Raw genomic sequence first — 18,188 nt, forward strand, 5'->3', positions numbered from 1 at the left:
TGTTATACGATTTAAATATGAAGTTCGGTTATTTTTGGGACACACCGTGTGTATATATATATATATATATATATATATATATATATATATATATATATATATATATATATATATATATACATATATTCCAATCCTACACACTAAAAAAAAAAGGTAGAAATTTCTACCTTAGGGTAGGATGTGATATAACCTTTTAAGGTAGGTATTTTTAATATAATTTTCAACCTATTAAGGTAGAAAGTTATATTAAAAACAATGATTTGTCATACAATTTTCTACCTTAAAGGTATAATTTCCACCTTAAAAGGTAGAAAACTACACCTAACTACAGGGTATATTACATATCCTACCTTAATATATTGGCAGAAAATCACTAAACAAGAATTTTTCATCTAACACTGTGTTTTATCAATAAAGACATAAGAAGTGAATGATCAAATTAATAAATCTTCAATTTATACCAAAAATTAAATTACAGGAAGTCGTAAATGCCTTAACGACTGTAAATTTTCACACGTTTGTGGAATATGCTGACACTATTATAAAAAGAATTCTTTAGAATTGATTACTTCTGCTTTTTAAAAAAAATACCTTTTAAAGGAGGAGGGGGGAGGATTAAATGTAGTGATTATTTGAACTCACTTATTTTTATAGTTTTTTAGGAGAAACTTATTTTCGTGCCTGCATTTAAAAATCAATTCTAATTTTTTGTTTAATAAACATTCTTGGTTCCCATGTGTAACTATTTCAAATTTATCTTGTAAGCATAGTATGCATTTTTTGATATTTGTAACATGCACATGTTGTTTTAAGAATGGAACAATTTAGTATCAAATCATCAATATATTTTTCTTTTAGTTCCCATGTGTATTTTGACAGCATAGTGTCTTATGAATAATTTTTATTTTTAAAGGATTGCTTATGATTGGCAAAACGTTTATTTCATTCACCCTCTGTTAAGCCAATATATTGTTTATCAGGTACATTCTTAGAGGAAACAACACATTTATATACCACGTTTTTCGATAAACAATTTCCACTCATTGGACAATTGTTTTTTTGATTACAATTACAATTTTCTGCCATTTTTTTATTCAGGATTTCTTTTTTTTTTAATAAAGCATTATTGCGACTTTTTATAATTCTTTCCATATTTTTTCTAACTTTAATTGTAATTCGATTAAAAATTTTATGTAACATATTAGAGGGCGGGAAATGCTTATCGACCAATTTTGAAAACACTTTTCCTGTTAGTGGAAACATTTTTGCTATATGGGGGTTGAACCAAATTACATTTCTAGTTCTATTTCACTTTTTTGCATTTTTTTTTCAGGGACAAATTTTAATTCAAAATTTTGAAACCCACTTTTTTTAAGGGCATCTTCAAAAATCTGTTTAGACGAATTGAATACATTTTCATTAGAGGAGTTTTGGTTCAGTCTGTTATTAATTGAAATTGGGATTTGTTTTAGAATTTGTGGTGGATGATTTGAATTAATATTAATGTACAACAGTTCATGGTTTGATTTTTTGAAAGGCTTATGCATTTTCAGAGAAGGTTAAATGTGACATCAAAAAAATTCACAATTTTTAAATTTATACTTATTTCGATTTGAAAGCCAATACTTTTTAAAATATCTTTTCTAATTTTATCGGGCTGTGGACAAGATTTTTTACACATTACTATTAAGTCATCGTCACAATAAAGACCTAAATCATTAATATTGATTATTTTACTTAACAAATCTAGAATATATAGTCCAACAAATTTACAAATTTCTGCTCCATCTTTTTGAAAAACATATAAAACACATTTAGCGGGTTTAAATATATGTGTATATTAAAGTATTTCAAAAAAAGACTTCAAAATTTCAATTAACATTGCTTCTCATATGGTACCCCACCATATTACTTTACAACTTTTTTATATTCCACTCAAACCACTCCACCACACTATGTGTCATTATACAGAAATAGGATTTTACTTACATTTCTTAAAGATTTTTTCAATTTTAACTTTTTAAATGCTTTTTTACGGAACTAGGCTAACTAAAAAAACATTTAAAAAATTTTAAATTTTTCTTTTTTAGGAGAGGGAATTTTAGGATTAAAAAAACACATCGTTTTGATAAATTTTTGAATTGCCTATGATAAAAATCAAACTTGTGAATTATACTTATACAGTAATCTCCTCAACTCTAATGGTCTTCTCGACCTTAGGGAGGTGAATTATACTTATAGAGTAATCTCCTCAACTCTAATGGTCTTCTCGGCCTTAGGGAGGTGAATTATACTTATAGAGTAATCTCCTCAACTCTAATGGTCTTCTCGGCCTTAGGGAGGTGAATTAACATTTAAAAAAACAAAAAACTTTATTATCAACTTATTGATTTATTAAACTAACTAAAAACTAAAAAAAGTCAAAAAATGTTTTTTCTTGTTATTTTCTTTTTATAAGAAAAAACCTCTGCAGTATTTTTATGGCTGTGAACTGTTTAAAAACCAAATTAAATTATTCTCCTAAACCATTTTTACTTATAGCTATAAAAAACAAACCAATATAATAAATAAACATGCTTTAATGTTCAAAAAGAAAACTACTGCTTTACAACTCTTTAATACCGGTAAACTAAATTAATCTAGAAAAGAGATATAAAATCTAATTTTTTAATATTTGAATTTTTTTTTTAATTTATCAAACAAAAATAAATTTATCATGTCCTGTATAAAAAATATGTAATGGCTTTTGGATTATTAACCTATTTCCTATTTTAGTAGGAGTGTGATGCTTAGTACACCAGTCCCTGCAATGAGCCTGATGTTAATTTTAGGGCCGTTTTTGAAGCTTTTTTCAGTTGCTTATTTAAAATTAATTGTTTAAAGTCTATTTTTCTTATAATGGGAACTCACTAAAATTTTTAATGTATAGGGTAAAGATTTAGAGCACAGTAAATGATTACAACATGTTAAACCAGAGTTGTCCATCAAATACTTTGAATACTTTCAAATACGTTTAGACAAAGAATTTTTCAGAAACTTCTGACATGCTTATTGATGAGTAGAAATCCTAAAGAACTGATTAAGAAGATCAGAAAAGATAAGAAGAAGCATTAGTCAAAGAAAAGCTTCTTTCTCGACTTTCTTGACTTCTTTTCTGACTTCTTTAGTCAAAGAGGAAGATAATGCATTCATCTTGGATTAGCTGGGAAAACTGAAGGTAATAATTCGAACAAAGAATCAAAGGTTCTCAAATGCTGTTGTATATGAAAAATTATAAAAGAAACAGACTTGCTGTATTATTCAAGATAAATGAATTAGAACAGACAGAACTACTTGGTATGCCACCTCTCAATTCAACTGCAGGAGTGGAGCAGAATACAGCAATCATGGAACTTCATGAGAAATTTGAGATTACTATCAAGTTTCACGGATGTATTTTTGATATACTAACACTGATAACAGAAAAGTTCTAACTCTCGTAATCAGAAAAGAGTATGCATTAAACTAGCTACAGAGGTTAACAGAGATATTATTCAATAGTTACATACAAATTGGTATAACAAAGTTATTACTTGTTTTTTGAAAGTCTTCTCTTTGGCTGCATTGGTCCACATTGCTCTTTCATAAAGATATATTGTGACATAACTTGAAACACCAAGTGCAACCAATTTCCACCCCACAGCTTTCCAAACCTATAAAATAAACTTAGCTAACATTGGAATTCCAAATATTTCAATTAGCATACAAATTATTTAGTCCCTGGTCATATATCTTGGTTCATAAAAACAAATCAATTTATAAAAATGTCATATAAGATTTTATTTGAATAAAATTTATCCTTGGATCTCTCACAACCAAGGTTACAATAAATTTTTTATAAACTTTAATTTTGGCAACAAAATGTTTAAAATTTGTTGAAAAATAAAAGGCGCAGACGGTGAGATCTGTTGCAAGGACACGCCCCTGACGAGTGGCGTTAGTGCAGGTCTCGGGCTCTCCGAAACGTCATTGGTGATCGCAGTGCATTTCTGAGGAGGGGGATCACCATTATCCACTACTTAATTCTGATTGGTTACCATGGCACCAACATTTTTTTACCTCTTACACCCACGTATTATAGCGCTTTGTGAGCTTTATATTATGAATTTGTTACATTAACGACATTTATATACTTTTATCTCACACAGGTGATTATCAGTTTTCAGTTTGTTATCTAGAGTTTAGACCATATATAGTAGCACATTTACTAGCCTATTTTTTCTTTTTATATTACTCATACTTATATTTTTTATCATTTTACTTTATATTTTCTTATCTACTTATTTTATTGTTTTTGTATGGTGCGATAATTTTAGCCATGGTTGCCTTTAATGAACCAGCGGATCGATATTGACTTGTTTACTCATAGACCATTGTTTTATCATTTGTTTAGTATGACTAGAGCGTGAGTTATTGTTCACCTAATCCCTGAGTCCTAAAATTTTCTTCCTCCTACAAAATAGTCTTTACATTCATTTATGATTCTCACCCAATGACATCATCTACAATCTACTTCTATTTTCACATCTCCCAGATCTACGTGACTGGACGGCTCCGTTGGTCACTTTTTGCGACCATTGTATCGCATAAACAAACAAATTTATTCTTTGTGGCTGGTGAGCCCCGACTTCTTCCAATGTACACTACAACGACAAAACGGACATTAGGCTATCCCGCTGGATGTGGTTACGGCGCTCAATAACCTAATGGCTACGCTAACACGTTCATTCGGAAGCTCCACAATGCACATCGGATCAGCACTCGCTGACTATGTGCTCGGATCTAAAATCTCACTCCATAGCACATCATTCCACACCAGCACGGGGCAGTAGCTCTTTTGACTAAGAGCGATGGCTTGTGGCCTATGGTGACTAATGTGTGCATTCGATCAATTGAAATCCATTCTGTAGGTCTTACGTCTGGCTCTGATGTGCTAGCCCATAAGCGCAAGGAGTGAGTGTGTTTAGCTTTCTATTCACCCGATTTGAAAGTGAACGAAAACATAACGAGACCATACGAGACGACCAAACGGTACATACTAATGCACTACACCATCACACCTGTAGACATCAACAGTCTCTAAAATCAGTATATCAAATATTTGTTCTTTGTTGCATATGTTCAACACTCAGAGTGACTAGAGCGTTAGTTGTTCCTCCCCATACCCCCTTATCGTCTATTCTTCGTTTTTCTACTTCACGAAAGTCTTGCCACACATTTTATATTTTCTTATGATTTTTATTTTTTATTCAATGACACCACCTACAATCTGTTTTTATTTTCACATCTCCCAGGTCTACGTAACTGGAGGGCTCCGTTGGTCACTTTTTGCGACCATTGTGTCGCATAAACAAAAAAATTTGTTGAAAAATAAAAGCATGTAGAGTAAAGCAACAAAAACTGAAAATAAACAAATAATAAACAAATAATAATAAAAAACAAAAAAAATAAAAAACAAATAATAAAAAACAAAAACTGATGAAGCTAAATAAAACTGGAAACCAGGAAAAAAGTTAAATATAAAAAATATTAATAAAACTGGAAACCAGGAAAAAAGTTGAATATAAAAAATATTAATATTAATATAAATATTAATAAAATTTGCTGTGAAGTTACAAAGTAAGGTTAAAAAAAATCAAAAACCACAACCAATTCTATTGTTGCGGTTTATATTGACATTTAATTAAGCCTAACAACTAATGAGTAATAATCAGGTTACAGTTTGAAAAATATGGGTAATAATAATATGAACATCAATAAAACATCGCAAAAAAATATAGGATAAAAAAACATTAACTACCAGAACAAAAGTTTACTTTTAATTAAGCCTTCTGCCAATGCTCAACAAAATGGATCAGAACTTAACAGAAGTCTTCCATATCCCTATTGCAATTTTCTCTTAAATACTTCCTTGGGAAATTCTGTCTATAATCAAGGAAGTGCTTATAGACAGAATTTCCCAAGGAAATTTTTCACAAATTTGGGATCCCTAATTGGCAAGACAAGTTGTGTCACGTTAAGGTTTAATTCTGGTACATATTAATATATTTGACAAACTTTTGCATTTTTAAAAATACATGTTTCAACTATATACTTGGCTTCTTATATGATCAAATCTTTTTCTAAAATATTATCTGATAGACAAAAAGAAACCATTTTTTATTTTAAACTTCTTTAAATAGGCAAAATTATAAATATTAATAACAAAAGTATTAAACAGTATTAAAAAAGGCTATTATAAAATATTATTATAAAGTATTAAGTCATTACTAAACTAAACTTTTTTTAAATTTTTTTAAATTTTAATTTTAATTCACCTCCCAAGGCCATACAGACCTTATATATATATAGACATATATATATATATATACATATATATATATATATACATATATATATATATATATATATATATATATATATATATATATATATATATATATATATATATATATATATATATATATACATATATATATATGTGTATCAAGGTTTGTAGATTTGGGGTCCTAATATCAATGAAATACCCTATGAAAATCCTTTTAAGGGGTGATAGTGCATGCCTATGGGAGCCCAAAATAAAGGGTTTTGAAATCCCTCATTAACATCCAAAGCATAATTTTGGTCAAGAAGTTTATAAGCTTTTGCATACCATAATGCGATCTATTTAAGTGCTTAAAATGCTACAAGACATGCTTTGTTTAAACAATATATATAATATAAAATGTAATGCATAAAAACAAAACTTTTTATTTTAAAAGCTTTTATCCAAATATGTTATATTATTTGCTGTTATTATTGCTGTTCCGATGTATCAAGATAAATTCTCAAGTTCGAACTTTGCCCCTCGGTTAAAAAAATACCAGCCAATAATTTTTTCGGGAAATGGCAGTAATTATTCAAAGAAGAAAGCAAAATGTAAACACAGTGAGCGCTTTTTAAATAAATTTAAAGATGCCTACATTTGCAAAAACTCATGAAGATTGCAGAAAATATGTTTGTGTTATATGCATGAAAAAGGGTGATCAAGAGTTGACTGAAAACTATAAGTTGAAAATTCTTCAACTGATTCAAACAGACATAGATTTCATTACTTGTGTTTCATGCAGATCTCAAATTGGAAAACTTTGTGCTGGAAAAATCAATCATGTGCCTAAACCTTTTGACTTCAAGTCAATTTCTATCAAACCTACCAGAGTTTCGTCAGTTTGTGAGTGCCTTTTATGCCGAATTGCCAAGATCAAAGGAAAGGAGAAGCATCCGTTTGACAAAGTCAAAGAATCAGAGGAAAAAATTCCGAAGCAAACTTCTCAGAGTTCTGAAGCGCTGCACAAAGTGCTTGTCAATTATTGGCCGAGGACTTCTTCACAACTGCACCATTGGATTTCGCCATGAAAACCTGAGAAGAATGGCCACAGATGATCCCGTAGGTGCAAGCAAGTGGCTGCAGCAGTCTTAGCATCCAAAACCGCATCTCCAAATGGCACTATTAGACTCAGTCAGCCTTGTGGAAAACTTTTGCCATTGAGGAGAGTTAATTACTTCTATTGTCTAGTTAATTATCATAGTATCATTATGCTAAATTAAAGGCACTCAAAATGTTGATTCACAAACATTTAATTTATGACCTGTAATAATTAATTATGAGAAAAAGAAACAAGAATGCTTTTATATTAATTAAAATGCTAATTGCAACTCCTTTTATTGAAAATTCATCTCTTAATTAATTACCCTGCTTCAATTATATTTCATCAACCTAATTTTACTTTAAATCATTCTCATTGCAAGAATAAAATTTTTTTTTCCTAATGGATGTTATTTTATTGTTTTTAAAGGTCCGTCATCGGTTCAGCAGCTATTCAAAGAACCACTCACAACAGAAAATATGGTTCAAATTTAGCAAAATACAGGACTTTCAAACAATGGCATGCGAAAACTAGGTTCAGCACTAAATCAAATCAGCCCAATTAGATTGGTGGAGCCAAGCTTTCCTTTGAAGTTTGCTCTAGCCAGCCAGAAATTAACAATCAGTTCATGGTCAGCAACATCAGATTGGCAGAGAATGGTCAAACTTGTCAAGTTGTGCACTGCCAGAGCCTCAGCAATCTCAGTGATGTTTTCAGAGCATCACGAAAACTATCAGAATCTTCCATTTTATAACTTGGGATTGATGGTGGTGGATAATTTCTGAAAGTGAGCTTCACTCACATTGTGTTGGAAGAAGATCAGACTCCTCCACACAGCTCAGTACAGAAGACAATCAAGCTGATAGCACCAGCATCAACCAAAAAAAACGAGTGTTAAGCAGCAGATGCTGATAGCACTGTCACAAAACACCCCTGAGAGTTACCAGAATGTGAAGGCCATTTTCGACCTCATTCAAGTCAAATAAAAATGCCAAACAGGTTCTTTGGTTGTCTCTTGTGACCTAAAGCTGGCCAAGATTCTTTGTGGCATTCAGTCTCACAGTAGCAAACACCCTTGTTGTTGGTGTGATGCTGCATCTCCAGGTCTTGAAAATTGTGGACAACTTCGGACTTTTGGCCAGATCAGAAGACAGCATTCTGAATACATCCAGGCAGGAGGAGATTCAAGAAAGTCGAAGGAATTCAAAAATGTCATTCATGTACCTTTGATTGAATTTCAAGATGGCAAGTTTGTCCTTGAGGCTATTCCACCAATGGAGCTCCACTTATTACTTGGAGTTGTGAACCACATCTTTGAAAATCTTTGTGACCTGTGGCCAAGGGCCAAGGAATGGCCTCCATCACTTCATATCCCTATCCAGCCTTACCATGGGGGGCAATTCAATGGGAACAATTGCATGAAGCTTCTAAGAGGTCTGGATAAGCTTCAACAGCTTTTAGAAAAAGAAGGTTTCAGTCCAGCTCTTGGCTTCATTCAAACACTCACACTATTCAAGACAGTGGTCACTTTTTGCTTTGGAAAAAGCCTGGACCCTAACTATGAATCCAAGATTGAACAGTTCAAACTTAGCTACACCAACCTTCCTATTTCTGTGACTCCCAAAGTGCATGCAGTGTTTTACCACGTGCCACAGTTCATCAAGATAAAACAAATTGGACTCGGCCTCTTTAGTGAGCAGGCAACAGAAGCTCTACATTCCAACTTCAAATCTCACTGGAAGAGATTTAAGAGAGATTCATTGCACCCAGATTATGCCAGTCACCTTTTAAAATGTGTCATTGACTACAACAGCAAGAGAATTTAAATTTTTTTAGAAAAGAAAATTTTCTTCAGAACATGCCTTTTCTCTGTAATCCATTAATGTAAATCCAAGGTTGTAACAGAACTTGAAAATAAACTCACTTTGAAAATAAATTAATTAAAGAATATTGGTTTGAATTTTACAGGCTAATATGTTGTGTTTTGTAAAAAAAAATGCAAAAAATTTTTTTTTCCAACAAACTTTTTGGGCTACTCATAGCCTAAATGTATGGCTATTTCGTAGTAAAACATTCAAAGCTAAATAAGTCTGTTGGATTTTAATCCAGGATTTTCAAATCACTCATTTTGTGTTCCATATGACATGCACTATCACCCTTTAAAAGGGTTTCCATATGGTATTTCATTTATATTAGGACCCCAAATCTACAAACCGTGATATATATATATATATATATATATATATATATATATATATATATATATATATATATATATATATATATATATATATATATGTATATCAACCCTTGGAATTAAGGTAGGCATTTGGCAATGCCAACCTAACTGCTGGCCTAAAAGTGTTTGAAGTAGGCAAAAAATTGCAGACCTCATTTTTATGTTTTATGGTAATCTCTTTACGTCAATTTTTTTTTGTCGAAACCTAACAGTTTGAGGTTGGCAATATATATATATATATATATATATATATATATATATATATATATATATATATATATATATATATATATATATATATATATATATATATATTAGTATATACAACACATCCATCCACTGACCTAACCTCCCCCTATATTACAAGAAAATCACTTATCAAATTTTACAGTGTTTAATCTATCAGAAAAACAGAATGCAATGTTCTTTTAAGAACATTGAGCACTCTATTTTGTAGAACAGATTTAAAATTATTTGTGTATATATATATATATATATATATATATATATATATATATATATATATATATATATATATATATATATATATATATATATATATATATATATATGAAGACCTCAGTGGAAAAACCGGCGTTGTCACATTTAAAAAGTATTGAGAAAGTATTTGTTGATCATTAATAAATGTCTTTATTTAAAGTAAAGAAAAAAAAATTCTTGTATAAAAAATTACAAAATGTTTTGTTTTGAATAAACTTTAAATAAAATAATTATAATATAAGTTTTTTTAAATTGCTTAGTTTCATTTGCTTTAAATAAAGACTTTTATTAATGATCAATAAATACTTTCTCAATACTTTTTAAATGTGACAACGTCGGTTTTCCACTGAGGTCTTCATATATATATATATATATATATATATATATATATATATATATATATATATATATATATATATATATATATATATATATATATATATATAATTATATATAGATTTTTTAAACTATTCATGGTTAAGCAAAAACGCATAAATCAAATAAATTGTTGAAGTTTTTACAAAATTTTTAAAAAGTTTTGATTTTATTATAGTTATTTTTTATTTGCATTGCGTTTCTATAGTAATTTTCTATTTGTATTTAATTTTTTATTTACATTGTGTTTCCAAATGCGCTTGCTTAAAATAGTATGCATTCCATTCTAGAAACTAGCTGTAATGAATTCTAACTGTTCATTCATTGTTAGTGCAAAACAGAAACACGCATTCTAGAATAAAGCGAGTGGCATAATTCTTATATTTCATATCATGGCTTTGTTAATGGTAATTGAAGGAAGACATAACTTTACTGGTAAATTAAACAAGTTTTGTCTTTAAAAAAAATTTTTATCAACAATATTTTATAAAAAATCAATCAAACAACTTATCATTTTCTCTATCCTAAACTCTTGAACAAGCATGATTTATCATCTCATTATAAGCTATGCTTGCTGCCTCTGGAAGTTTTTAATATTTCCCATTTATGGGCATACTTTGCGTAAAGGAAGCGATCGTGCCCACTTTATCACACGCCCTATATATATATATATATATATATATATATATATATATATATATATATATATATATATATATATATATATATATATATATATATATGTATAACATTTTTTGAGGGATGGGGGATTTGTATAATAACAAAATTGAGTTTTAAAATAAATAAAAATTTCATATTCATTGTGAAAAAACAAAGCTTCCAATTTGCAAAAATAGTAAAAACTCAAATCATTTTTTTTTATAAATACCACCAAACTTTACAGGTTACTATGAAAAGTGAGGTTACTTTAAACAAAAACATTGAGTAACACACATAATAGCACTTTATAATTAATAAAGTGCTATTATGTGTTATATATCCTGACGCAAATCTTACTTTAACAAAATAAGGTTTGCGTCAGGATTTTTCTTTAATATGTTTGAAAATTGAAAATTGAACTTCGTTTTTTTTGCTTCATTTGTACAAATTAGCTTTTGAATAAATTTAAGAAAAAAAGAGATTTGAATAAATTTGAGAAAATAACATTTTTGAGGGCTTTAAAATGAGTTAAAATGATCAATGATAATAATAATGACACAAATAAAAAAAAAAATGCTGGAATGACACGAAAAAAATGCAGAAAAAATTCAAAAAAAAAATCGGTAATAGTAGAGAAAAATTGATTAAATAGTCCAAATTATCGTGTTTTTTCAAAACAAGCTTTTATTTTTTGCAACTTTGTTTTGCTCGTCGCGTTGGTTTGACAAGGTTCTAACTGATTTTTATTATATTAGGAGAATAGAAAATAAATCTTCTTTTATTTCTTTCCAATACCTTAATAAAAATATTTATATAATTATCTTTTATTTCTTTATGTATTTCTATAACATAAATAACATATTACAATAATAGAGACAATAATAAGCAATTAGGCTACCAAAGTTTAAAATAAATTTAAAGAAAATATTTTTGTGAAACATGTACATAGTCAGTGATTGGGCTTCTTGTTTACGTTATCTGATTTAGGTCAATTGAATTTGATTTAGCTCAATTGAATTTTTGTGTGAATGATCAAAAAATTTTTTTGTCATTTTCAGCAATCTGATGTTTGATGCCAGTTCTGGTCTTATTTGTGATATCGGTAAAGAAAGAGGTATGAACTTAACAAGTTAGGTTTTCTTGAAGCACCGTAATAACCAGAGAAAAACTTTTTATTATTATTATTTTTTTAACTACAAGTTGATGCCTCCTCAACTATAGTGACCTTCATGACCTTGAGGAAGTGAATTAACATTTAAAAAAAAAAATTGCATGGGCAAAACACAACTGCTGAGCTGTCAGTAAAAATTTGCCTACTTTATGCATAACTGCTGCATTGTCAACTGTTAAACAAACAATATAATCTTTTCCAACAACAAACCATACTGATTCCATTGTTACTTAAAACTACAACACAGTTTTCTATATTTTTCTGATATTATTTTAGTCTCTTGACTAATATAACAATATATAACTATATTATTAATATATTAATATTATATTGATAATATATTAATAATATATAACAGTATTTTATAAAGATTTTAGATTTCTTTATATTTCTTGTCGAATAGTTTCACTACAATTATTGATAATTTATTGTGTAGTTGTGGTGGACTTTGTGTAGTTGAGGTGAGTTTTGTGTAGCTGTGATGGATTTTTTTGATTACTTAAATTTAATGCTTTCAAAGATTTTCCAAGGTCATCAAATATTATAAAAATTATCAACAGAAATCATCAATGCTGTCATTCTAGCTAAGATTGCTTCCAGCAAGTCTTTTTGTTTTTAATATTTAAATCAACTTACAAATATTAACTCCATAAACTTACCAAAATTGTGCTGGGTAAATATTCAAAAAAACTATGAAGAAATACTTTAAGCGTTTAAATTTAAAGACTTTAAAAGTAAATAGAATGTAAACGCGTTTTTCATTCGTATTTTTTTCGTATCTTTGCAACCTAACAGAAAAGCCTTTTAGCATTTATGAAATCATAGACAGATGGTGGGTAAAAAAGTGTCAAATAAATAAAATACAAGTAGTTTAATACAGTGGTATATTAGGATTGGTTTGAGAGTTCTCTTTTACCATATAATTACTACTTTTTGCGGGTAAATTTTTTATAACAAGTGATAACCTATCTACTAATTTTACCAAAAAAATTATAAGTTTAATACTGAAATTTTGCTTTCATATTGCTTTCCAAAAAATTTAACTTACTTATGTCAGCTGCAAGTTGTTGGATTTACAGATTATTGAAAATGAAATGGTGAACATTATCAGAAAAGTTTGCAGCACGCTATATATTTTAATATCTTAAGAAACTATCTTAAGAAGTGTTTAGACTTTATTTTAATTATTGTTAATTATTTTAATTAATGCTAATAACTTTAATTAATGTTAGAAAATAATATTTTTTCTCAAAATTTAGTTGGATTTAAGCTTGGATTTAAAAAATATGGTAAAGTGGCACCAGACAAAAATTCAAGTTCTCTGCTATATTTAATGTACCAGTGCCAAGGAAAAAAAAGTAACAAAGTAATCATGTTTTAAGATAAAATTATAAATCATAACATAAAAATATTCACCAGGCTAACAGCAACAACAAATGCCATTGCAGTAGAGGAGCTCAAACTGCTCAATCCCTGTATAACAGCCATAGTAAGTTCATCATCATCAAAATTCAATAAAGGGTCTGGTAAGTTCTGACGGATAGATATTACTCTAATTTAAAAAAAATAAGTAAGATATGATTTAAACTAGAAAATTAAAAATCAAAAAAACTAAAAAATTAAAAACCAAAGAAAAACTTCAAAAACATTAGGAAAAAATTAAAACATCAAAAGCCTTATGCAACTAAAAAAACGTCATTAAAAAATCAAGCATCAATGAAATATCAAAAGATGAAAAAATAATAATAAAAGAACCGATCATAATAAAAACATCAAAACTAAAACACTTGCTTTTTTAAAACAAAATAAGCTAGATGTTTTAATTTTATTGGCTGGGAAACTAGTTTTAAAACTTTATCAAGGGACATTTTGACAAGAAGCCTGAAAATACAGGATGCAAATAAATTTTCTTCTGCCCATGCCTAAAGCATTTAACTATTTTGGTTGATTGTTAAGATTTTTGCATAAATTAAACTTCTACAACCTTTTTAAAAGATGAATTATTACTAACCAATTTAAAGTTAAACAAATAGCAAAAAAAAAAAAAAAAAATGCAATGTGCAAGGTGCTTACATTACTTTAGACAATGTTTCATTCGTAATGTGACATATGTTACTTGCTTTATACATATAAATACCTGCTTTCTTACTGTAGTAGTTTAGTGATCCTAAATATTTGTTTCCGCATTATACAACCATTTTAGCGTTTATAATAATAATCTTAATAATTATAATAAATAATCTTCTCATACTCTGTGCAAATTTGATTTTTATTAAAGAATTTTTTTAAATAAAGAAAAACTTTTTATGAATTGAGAAATTTTTTGGATTAAAGAAAAACAGTAACTAGTTTTACAAAAACCAATTACTGCCTCTACTACCAATTACTGCCTCTATTACCAATTACTGCCTCTACTACCAATTACTGCCTCTATTACCAATTACTGCCTCTATTACCAATTACTGCCTCTACTACCAATTACTGCCTCTACTACCAATTACTGCCTCTACTACCAATTACTGGCTCTACTACCAATTACTGGCTCTACTACCAATTACTGGCTCTACTACCAATTACTGCCTCTATTACCAATTACTGCCTCTATTACCAATTACTGCCTCTACTACCAATTACTGCCTCTACTACCAATTACTGCCTCTACTACCAATTACTGCCTCTACTACCAATTACTGCCTCTACTACCAATTACTGCCTCTACTACCAATTACTGCCTCTATTACCAATTACTGCCTCTATTACCAATTACTGCCTCTACTACCAATTACTGCCTCTAGCATTTTTATCATAGATTTTAAGACTTAAATATTGTTTTATCTGATGACACTGCCAGATCAAATGACAAAATGTGGCCTTTTTTAACATTTTGTTTTACTTTATAAGTGCTTCAGACAGAATAGCAGAATTCATGATTTTTTTTCAAAGGATTAATAATTTTTTTCAAGGGTCCATGATTTCTTTTTAAAAAAACTTTGTTGCTCAATATTTTTTTCAAAAAATTAAAGTTTTAAACTTTGTTACCTATGTTTACCACAAAATTTGATTCAAACAACAAGATTTTTCATCATTAAATGATTGTGTTTATCAAATTTAGCAGATGAAAAAACATTTAGCATACACTTTTAGCATTAAAAATTAAAATGAGAAAATAAATCTGTTTATTTCATAGGAAATACACACGATAACTGCACATTCTAATTGACAGATTTTTTAAACTGATTAATTTATATTATATACTAAAAGTATAAAAAATTTTAGTTCATTTGTTTCATTTTGAATATAAACTTTTAACTTGATATTTTCACGAAAATTCTATTTGAGTTGTAAAACCAAAGATTCAATTTTATGTTAAACAATAGAAATTTAAATATTTTTAAAATTTAAATAATTTATATATTAAAAAATAGAAATTAAAAATTTAAACCCACTAATATTCAAAGAGAAAACAGTCACATGAAAAAAGAGCATTGCAGAGCAAAAAGCTACGACTCTTAAAACACAACCAAATATTGTTACATCAATGTTAACGTAAAAATTTCATAAAACACTTTTTTATACCTTTTATTATAAACATCTAATGATAAAGTAGTGATGGATTTATAAACAAATAATTATGAACCAAATTAAAACTTAGAAAAGATAAAAAATTGCTCTAAAGTAAACAAATTTTCACTTAAAAATAAATAACAAATATGGAAACTAAAATAAACAATTTTTTTAGAAAACAATAAAAAAAAAACTAACCTGTCATTTTTACTGGCAGCTTGGTCACTTGGATTTTTGTGAGGAGTAACAGTCAGAGGGTCTGGAGGCAAATTAATCATGTGTGGTTTAAACTTAAGAAAAATACAAACAAAGAAAAGAAATAGTCAATAAAGTAGAATATTTTAAAATTATCTAAAAACTGATATAAGTAAACTTACTGTAGCTCCTAACATAAATGCTAGCCTTGGATTTCTGGGAGCAACATATTTTGATATAAGATTTGACCATCCCAAAGAAAATTGAAAAGATATATCTTCTTGAAAATCAGAACATAAGTTTGGAACATCAAGTTCATAACTTACTGAAAAGTTAGTTCTAAAATAAAATAAAACTCATTAACTACATGAAAATCACGGCTATCCTATAAATCATAAAAACATCACTTATTTAAAATGACAACAACATCATATGACTACAACATACATCATGGAATTACCACTCTCAGAATTATCACATACTCTAAGAACTACTACATACCTCAGAAATTAGCAATATAAAACATAAAATGAAATCAAAAAAATAAAACAAACTTTGGTGTAGCAGGTATTGTAGAAGAACACGCACTGGCTGGTATTAAACTGAAAATTTTATCTAAAGTTTAATGTTTTTTAAAACTTTTTAACTTATTTTTGGAAAAAAATGAATAATAAAAAATCACAAAAAACTTTTTTTCAACCTTTCATTGCAGATTTGTACTCTTCAATTGATTCAAGAAGAGGAGCAGAACAACGTGCTTTTAAGTTTTTACCCAGACCTTTTTCTATATGGGTGTGTAACTCCTATAACATTAAAAAACATCAATTGCAATTTGAAACATAAAGAACAAAATTTTAAAATAGAATAAATGAAAAAATAAAATTGAAGAATCCAAAGTTTAAAAAAACAAATCAGGATATGAAAAAAAACAAAACAGAAAAATAACCTGTTTATAATTTTTCAAAAAACCTGAATGAGGATGAAATGGATAATCAAAGTCTCCAACTAAATGCCCCAAACGCCGTATTTCTTCAGACATCGCTTTTGAAACCTTAAATATACATACATATCTATAAATATAAAAATATAAAATACATATATGTATGTATATACATATAAATATAAAAATCTATATAAATAAATGTAAAAAAATAAATATACTATATATAAAAATATAAAAACATGAAGAGTTGCTGCTACATCGTCTGAGGGTTTGAGGATTTTTCATTATTTTTTATTTATTTATTTTTATTTAAAAAAAAATAAGAGAACAAAAACCAAATTTAAATTTTTTCCAAATATAAGCATTTATATATATTTTTAAAAAAATTTGTCAGTATTAAGTATTTTGTCATGTATTTGCTGGGATCACTAATCAACACACTAATAAAAAAACAAGATTTTTTTTTTTCTTTGTTGTTTTAGGTTGATGAGTTTTGAATACACTAATTTTTAAAGGTTGGTTTTTGATTTGATCGAAGAAAGAATTTAAATCTTTTTAACGTCTACATGTTTCTGACTTTTATTTCAGTTTTTTAGTATCAAAATGAATGAAAGTGAAAGTATTTCTCAAGTTGAGAAGCAGTTTGTATATCGAAAGTCTTTTGTCACTTTGGAAATTTCATGTCAAAATTCAAGGTCCTACAATGTCCTTAAAGAAAAAATAACAATAATAACAGACAAAAAGAGGTTTCAGTTATCTCTAAACAAAACAAAAAAATGGATCAGTTTACTGATAATGGTTCAACGGCCTGAATAATAAATCAGAACAGTATTTATTGATATTTATTCGCATTTGATTTCTAGTGATGCCAAAATACATATTTTGAATGACATTTAAATAACATACTTCTCTTGAAATAGTCAAACTAGCAGCAGAAGTAATTTCTAATAACTTTGATAATAACTTTTTTTTACTTTATAATAAATTTATTTTAATTAAATAGCTTTTTTTCAGAAAAATTTTATAACAGCAAAAGAAAATTTTAAGCTTTGAATGAACAGACTAAAAAAATGAAATGAAAAAAAAGAAAAATTT

General features: G+C 28.1%; 1 protein-coding gene across 1 annotated transcript in view; it reads right to left on the reverse strand.

The window, feature by feature from the left end:
* The window catches only part of LOC100205666 (mitofusin-2), a 46,871-nt gene that overhangs the window by 2,593 nt on the left and 26,090 nt on the right, over positions 1-18,188 (reverse strand). The window contains exons 11-17 of the mRNA XM_065800494.1: positions 17,097-17,201; positions 16,851-16,953; positions 16,705-16,765; positions 16,333-16,489; positions 16,154-16,245; positions 13,808-13,943; positions 3,573-3,692 (exon numbers count right to left, since the gene is read on the reverse strand). Coding sequence (XP_065656566.1) covers positions 3,573-3,692; positions 13,808-13,943; positions 16,154-16,245; positions 16,333-16,489; positions 16,705-16,765; positions 16,851-16,953; positions 17,097-17,201 — 774 coding nt within the window. The remainder of the gene's footprint in view (positions 1-3,572; positions 3,693-13,807; positions 13,944-16,153; positions 16,246-16,332; positions 16,490-16,704; positions 16,766-16,850; positions 16,954-17,096; positions 17,202-18,188) is intronic.

The sequence above is a fragment of the Hydra vulgaris genome, chromosome 06 (assembly GCF_038396675.1).
Source record: "Hydra vulgaris chromosome 06, alternate assembly HydraT2T_AEP".
Lineage (NCBI taxonomy): Eukaryota > Metazoa > Cnidaria > Hydrozoa > Anthoathecata > Hydridae > Hydra > Hydra vulgaris.